Consider the following 8,192-nt stretch of genomic DNA (forward strand, 5'->3'; position numbering starts at 1 on the left):
CTAGTCAACAGATACAAAATATACTAATTCAGTGTTTCTGAACATAATATTTCTATCTATCTCATCTGCTAAATATAATTTTATATGTGTTTTTGTATCAGTATCTTATGCCGGTAAACAAACGCAGCCTAAGAATCCCGGCTGTCCTTAATATACATCCTTCGTTTAGAAGAATATTTTATTTTCAGAGTTTGTTACAACTGTTTACATTGTATAACTTTGTATAACTTTTATGGTACAGTCTAATAAATCTATTCTTAATATATGAAAGTAAGTACATAGGTTTACCCACATTACTTCTAAGTTATTTCTCTTCTTCTACTAACGCCATGTCAGCACTATTGCTTACTTGGCAAAATTTTAGAATACACCACTCAAATCTTGCCAAATCAACTTTTATTTTTCAAATAAAAAAATACACAAAAAACCCCAAACAACTTTTCTCATATTTCTCGAAATTCTCTTCCTCTTCGCACCTCTTCCGTACCAAAATTCTATTTCCTCCATCCTCTTCCAGTCCCATGAGCCATTGTTTTTCCCTCAAAACAAATTGTCCATCGCGATGTCCATCCCCGACGGAGCCGCATTGCATAAATTTCAGAAACAGTACAAACTCCATTCCTCCTGTTGCGGTTTTCCTGCCGAGCTCGATTCTGGATCTCAGACCAATGTCACCATTCGGCGCCGCCAATGTAGGAAATTCGTTCCAGGTATCTTCCTAAAAATTTTCAACTTTGCCGTTTACTCTTCTCATTCTGTTATTCAATATCATTTTCAATAGCCCTATTTATTCGTTGATAATCTAAAATTAAAAACTCAAGAGAGTATTAGAGTCAAATTCAGAGTTTTACAACCATGATTTTATTCATATTTTACACCATTTGGCATGAAGTGTATATAACTAATTCCCTCTCAAATCAAGCTTTCACAACTTTTTCTTTTTTCCAAAAAAAAAATAGAAAAAATAAATTCTAAAGTAGAATGGAGTAATTATACCAATCTGCAGCTAAAATTAGAAACCACCACAGAAAAATATATCTCATTTGAGAATTATCAAGTGATATTGATTTTTTTTCAATTATTTTTAATTTTTTAACATAGTACAGTAATCCTATCAATACAGCAAAAAAGAAAACACTTCTATAGTGCTAGATTTTTAGTAATTTTGTAATGTTACTGTTAAATTAAAAAGATAAAAAAAATTTTAAGCTAGAGAGAGTATTTGACTAGCTCTGTTGAATATTGACATTCTTTTAATCAATTGTGAAACTTGGGAAGACTAACTACTCCATTTATTTGTCCTATTTTGGTCTTTCTTTTTTGCTTTGTCATTTTTAGTACATATCAAGCAAAAGTAACAAAAATGATCCCAAGCTTCTACTCTTAATATATAAAGGTAGATAAATAAGTTGCTTATATTATTTTTAAAACATCTTTCTCTTTTTATTAATGTCATGTCAATAACATTGCTTACTTAGCAAAATTTTAGAATTAACTACTCAATTTTTGCCAAATCAACTATTATTTCTAAATCAGTAAAAAATAAAATAAAATATACAAAAAAATAATACAATAATACCAACGACAATAATTAGAAATTAATAGTGTTTAACCAAATTTGTAACTTACAATTTACAAAGACATTAAATCCATATCCCTATATTTATTATATCTTGCCGTTATAAACAATACAATAAATTTATAACCCCAATAATTAATTCATTAATTTCTATAAATAACTTAATAAACATTCATATTACAAATGTCCTAATAATATTATTAATCATAATAAATTTTACGTTACAAATATTCAAATTCCATACTATTTGAACTACTTATATAAGTCTCTTATCACTATTCCTTCAAATAACATCAAATTTAGCACAAAAAATTTATATCCAAACTACACAACATCTCAAACTTACTCAATGGAAATAACTATATGTTGAATGTGAAAAGTGTAAGAAGAAAGCATATGAAAAAAGAGATAACTACGTTTGTAGCACATGTAATCAAACACCATAATATCCAACAATATGGTAACTATTTATGCTTTTCATAATCCCATCTATCAAATTATTAGTTACTAACCCAATACTTATTTTAGGTTCAAAATTCAATTAAAGGTTTCTAATCAAAGTGGTACAACAATTTTTGTACTATTTGATGGCGAAACAAAAAAATTGTTAGGTACCACTGTGTACAACTATTTCAAATCAAATGGCATTCCAGAAAAGTAATGACCTTGAAGCACCACCCAAATTGAAAAATTTTTGCAACCTCACTTATATTTGAAGTCAATGTAAATGATTTTAATCTTAAATAAAGTTCTCAACAATACACTGTTACCAAAACATTTGTTCTAACAAAAAATACTGAATCTCAACACCCATTACAACAAATAAAACAGGTAATATTAAAAAAATCCCTTATTTTAGACATCATTTTTATTTCTAATTTAAATTATTCATTGATTATAGGAACCAACTTCGCCAACACTAATATCATCAAACGAAGATCACATACCCATCAAGAGATTAAGGAGAAAGAAAACCATACAAATTCAAGACACATTTTCGGAAGAAAAACATACTTGCAAAGATAGAACAAACAACACAATAAAAAGTGCATATAACTCAACAATTCATAAAGAACATGCCTAAACCTACTACAGAAAGAAGAAAGTAACAACTCTAATAACAACTAATAAATAAAAAAGAGGACGAGCGCAACATAAGAAGGCTAAGTTCATTAACTAAATCAAATACAAAAATCAAACCACCAAATAAAAATGTTATTTTGTACATACAACTCTAATATCCAAATCTTTTATACTACAAATTATTTTAAATAAAATTTTTAAATTTAAATTTAGTTTGCATATTTAATTTAATTCTACAAAATATAATAATTTTTAATATTTATTATATACTATCATTAATTTACCGCTCCGCGCATCGCGCGGGTCTCATTTTAGTTTAGAAATAGTTCCAACATTTTCATTGGTTCCTTATTCTGTGACTTATTGGTTTTGGGAAAACATATATAGCCCTTCTTAAGAGTGATGTCATAATCAAATCCACCAATTATGATGAGAGGATAAAAAAGTAAAATTCTGTCAAATACTAAGGCACAATAGTCTTTTAATATTTCATCAAAGGACAAACTTCGTTTTAACTATACATACTGACATTAGTTCCACTACAAGAAACCCATTTGAGTAGCAAAGGATGAATACAATCACTATTGTACTACTGGTAATTTGGTATTGAGGAACCAAATGAAGTAGAAAACAAAGCAACCTTCTTTGCCAACTCTGGCTTGTTGGCTCCTACGAGTTTATCAATTTGTTGTCCATCTCTAAAAAAGAAGAAGGTTGGTGTGGCTCTGATGTCCAAGGAAGTACTAAAATCCTGCAAAATGCAAAACATTGATTAGAACATGATTTGTTTTGTTCTCCATAACATCACATCAGGGAGAAACTACTACATGATTATTCTGTCAAATAGCTATAACAATAAAGTAATACTACATATCCAAGTTTTTTTATGAACCAAGTCCAACTAAGTTAAACAATAAGACTTGGAATAATGTTAGTCATAACTGATTTTTGTTATATTAGGCCAACTTGGTTGAACTTGATTAACAAAAAGATTTGAATGTGTAACATTATTCATAATAATGGTAATAATAGTTGATAGTTTCAAAACTTACAGTTAGTTCATCCACATCAACTAGTAAGAAGATCATTGATGAGTATTTCTCTGACAACTCACAGTAATATGGTGCAATAAGCTTACACGGACCACACCATGCAGCACTGAAATTTGCAATCAGCTGGTGAACAAGAAGCTTTGGTATTAATAATTATTGTGCCTAAGGAAATTAAACAAATCCAAAGAAAGAAAAGGGAATATACAAGTAAAATTTGCAACAACTAAAAGGGTTTTTATTGGGAGGAGGTGAGGTCATATTAAGTGAACATAATATCCTTCGGTAGTAATCTAGCAATGACCGACGTCATGTCCTTCGCAAAATGTTCAACCCTATAACATATATAGGACTTCCTCATGCCAATTTTGAGAGTAATAAGACATTGTAGTTTAAGGTTTCCAACAAGGTAAAGTATATTTTTTGTCCCTAATATTTTTGAAAAATTTCAAAAATACCCCTAACATTTAATTTGTTTGAATTTTGTCCCTAACATTTTTTATAAGTTTTAATTCTACCTGTACCATCAAATTTTTAACAGTCAACATATGGTCAACAATTTTTTTTCCAGTTTTACCCTTCTTTTATACCTACCACCACTATTATCATCACACTACTCTCTCTCTCTCTCCCCTCAACCATTGAAGCAACCATCACTGGCCAAACAAGCCATTGGAACTAAGAGTCCAACACATCACTACATCAAAAGAAGAATCCAAAGAAAAAAAACGAAAGTTTAAGCTTTATTTTCCCAATCTTCACCCTAATTTGTTCAGATAACAAAATCAAGTTCAATTTTTCCTTTTTATTATTTTTTGATTCTGGGGCAAAGAATGAATTGGTTGAAAGAAAAATTGTTGAGGAAGCTGAAATCAATCAACCCAATTGAGTCTCAGGTAAGATCAAATCCTTCAAGTGAAAGCATTAGTCCGTTGATTTTTTCCAAAAGATTCCAACTTTCAACCTAAGTTCCCTCTTTGTTTCCCGAAAAAATGTTCCCAAGAAAATAGTTGTTGTCCACCCTTTCCAGAGAACTTTGCTACAATGAATTTTTATGGTGACCAATCCAATTAAAAGGAATCGGAATCCCATGACACCATAAAAAAGAGGGTTAAGTCTCAAGAGTCTAATTTCAGAAAGTGGGTTTAGAAAGGAGAGTGATTAGAAGAGAGAAAAAATATTTGAAGATGATGATGAAGAAGAAGATGAACAGTAATTTTGAGGGTAAAACTGGAAAAAATTGTTGATCAGATGTTGACTGACAAAAATTTGACAGTAGGGATAAAATTGAAACTTATCGAAAACGTTAGGGACAAAATTGAAACAAATTAAACATTAGGGGTATTTTTAAAACTTTTAAAAAACATTAGGGACAAAAGTATACTTTACCCTTTCTAACAAATTAAGGCAATACCATGTTGAGTATCATTTTTGAAATATAATTGGAACATAACTAAAATGCTTATATACTAGTCAACTAAACTTATTGTAAAGAAACTATAAGTGAAAGCCAGAGTTTCCGATATAATCAACAAAATATTTTATGATAGGATTAGGGGGCACTGGTGTTTGACAATTGAAATACATTTTTATTCTGTAAAACAAGCCAACTAACTTTGGATTCTGTAAAACAGCACAATAAAATGATAATTGACCTTAAGCTAGCATTAACTATTATTGGGCTACAAATTGAAAAGCGATGCAAAACTTACAATTTTGTGATCCTTCGATGATTCTTGCAACTTTTGGTCCCAAGATTCTTTTGTGGTAATAAGTTGCACATTCCCAGAAACCATGTCCACATGATGGTCAGAATCATCATCTTTATCTTGATCCTACAGACATTGAGAACATTAAAAGTCTCAGTCAAATGAATTTATCAATGAATGACTTGCTCTGATACATTACAAAGTTCTAGAAGCTCTGGGGTCCTGAAAAGTGAAAACTTGCACTACCATCAAAGACCTAATATCTGTTTCTTTTTATTCTTACTAGCAGGTAGTAATGATAACTTGATAAGGTAAGAAAATTTAGGAGGTTACTATAGATGAACAGAGTTATGTTGCGATTGGAGTACTACAGTGTTGCTAAATTTAAATAAGCCAAAGATTTTGGAGCCCGAAACTATCGCAAGGAATTGGAGCAGCAAAGGTCGATGATCTTCCATTACCAGTAAGTTATAGCTATGATGACTGAAGAATCCAAAGTAAAAATATTCTCACCTTAGCTAAACAAAGCCCCATTTAATTGTGCTGAAGCCAAAAGTTGTAAAATTTAGTTAAGCCTGCAAGTAGAAGCACCAAATATTTCATCAGCGCATCGAATTTCTCAAAGTCCTTCAAGATCAAAGTGAATGGCAGAAAGAAAACCACCACTAAATCACAAATGAATGATATATCAATGCAATAGTTGATCAGTGAGTAAGCAACTTGCGAGCTACATCAACACCGAAGGCAAAGCAAAAATAGGTTTTAGCTACTCAGGATTTAACATACATACTTTCATAACTGTTCACTTATTGATGTTAGAAATCACATGGTTATAAACATAAACAAAATAGAACTTATGCTCCAGTGTCAGACATAAAACATGCTAAGGAAGACACATTTACTCTTATAAACCACTTTGGTTAACATTCAGGCCTTCTCAACTAGTTAAGTAGAAAACATGATATACATCAATCTAAGGTCCTTGGCAACTGCAACCATAAGAGATTGCTTGCTGTTTATATATAGCACTAAAGAAAAAGAGAAAGCACTCTCAAGAGATTATACAAAGATGCAATTCACAGAGAAAACAACGAGTCCAAACACTAATTTATACATATTAGGCATATTTAATAAGTGAATTCTCAAGTGAACAAATTATAATTCTGCAGAGACCCCCTTCATTTTCATTGATGCAAATGGGATCCAAACATTTGGTCAGAAAATTTCTTAGGTCAATGAGAACATTGAAAGTTCGCGTCTTTAAATCAATTCATATGGAAATGGAAACGAGAAAGAGATCCCCATGAAAAAAAAATTAAATCTAGCGATTTTACATATGCAAACATGGATTGAGATTGGGCATAAGAAAAATTGAAAGAAAAACCAGCATTGAATACCAGATAAAGAGAAGAGCACTGTTGAATTACCTCAAAAATTGAGATTCGAGATCGCTTGGAAACCCCAATTTTTAGGTTTTACTGAAAAGGAAAGGAGCTAAGAACACAATTGGTGTATTTGGAGACTAAGCTGTAAACAACATTAGCTGGAAGATGATGATGATGATGATTTAGAGCGTTTCATCATGACGTCTTCCATTATTATCAATGAATTTTTTGGATAATACTATAGGAGCGTTAAATTTTTCAGACCAAGTTATTTATTTATAGTAATAATTAAATTAAACAAGACGAAGAAGGATAAGTTGATGACACCTAAAGCATACAAGGACTGTGGAAACAAAATTTATTTATCGAAGTCATTGATGACACCGGAATGTAGTTGAATATAGAACGAAATGTTGATTTAATACACCTAATAAACAGGACGATATCTTTATGAATTGAACGGTTGATAATGCGTTAATCTCTTAAGTTGACGGTTGATGCTTGATTCCACAAGTTATTGAGGAATGCATATTCACAATTTCTATTTTAATTCATGATATGACATTACATTATATAAAATATTTGAGTAAATATTCAAGAAATTTTAGATATATTTTAATTTTTTATTTTTAGCTATTTTTAGAAGATAAATTAATTTTTTGTCACTTTTAATCAAATTTATTATATGTATATCTGAAAAATAAATTTTTGACAAATATTATTATATGAAAAGAGTAATTTATTTGATAAAATTAATTTTTTTAAAATTTATTAAAAATAAAAATGCCTTTTTTTAAAATTAATTTATGTGTAACTATTACTTGCGAGTATTTTGTGGGTAAGTCAATCCATGTCTACGTGCCACGCTTTTATTGGACTCTCGAGTGAATAGGTCAACCTTAAGCTTTTGAACATATGTAAGTAGCATTGATGCTTGGTGGGAAGCATGTTAAAGCTTCGTGAACAGCATTATCTCATCGCTATGCGGCTTCATGAACCGCCAAACACCCAAACATTGAAACATGTATAACTACTTAAATAGTGTACTTACCCTGCAGAAGTCTGTAAATATCTCACTAATAACACTGCATACGATGATTTATGATATATATAACAAATAAAGTGCAGTGATTTTATAATTCTCAAACCTTTTTTGTTTCTAAGGATAAAGGAATTAATTAGGGGTAAATGCGGATTGGATGGATATAACTAAAATTTTGATCTGATTCGCATTAAAATTATCGGATCGGATATATTATCCACAGTTTTGTAGTGTTCTATAATCTCCTACATTTGTACTTTTATTTCAGCTGCGTCCGTCCCCTTTTCAACTGGGTCTTCTTCTCTATTCCATCATCATTTCACCAGCAGCCAAGAGTTTCTAAAG

At 30.5% G+C, this 8,192-nt stretch overlaps 1 protein-coding gene across 1 annotated transcript; it reads right to left on the reverse strand.

Annotated features, from left to right (window-relative positions):
• Window positions 1-3,070: 3,070 nt before the first annotated feature.
• Window positions 3,071-7,171, reverse strand: LOC130960535 (thioredoxin H-type-like). The gene is made up of 5 exons (XM_057885949.1): window positions 6,848-7,171; window positions 5,934-5,995; window positions 5,424-5,546; window positions 3,715-3,837; window positions 3,071-3,413 (listed from the first exon to the last, which is right to left on the reverse strand). Exons 2-5 carry the CDS (start codon window positions 5,952-5,954, stop codon window positions 3,252-3,254), a joined length of 429 nt encoding a protein of 142 aa, XP_057741932.1. The 5' UTR covers window positions 5,955-5,995; window positions 6,848-7,171; the 3' UTR covers window positions 3,071-3,251.
• Window positions 7,172-8,192: the final 1,021 nt, after the last annotated feature.

Source organism: Arachis stenosperma, chromosome 2, assembly GCF_014773155.1.
Source record: "Arachis stenosperma cultivar V10309 chromosome 2, arast.V10309.gnm1.PFL2, whole genome shotgun sequence".
NCBI classification, from domain to species: Eukaryota; Viridiplantae; Streptophyta; class Magnoliopsida; order Fabales; family Fabaceae; genus Arachis; species Arachis stenosperma.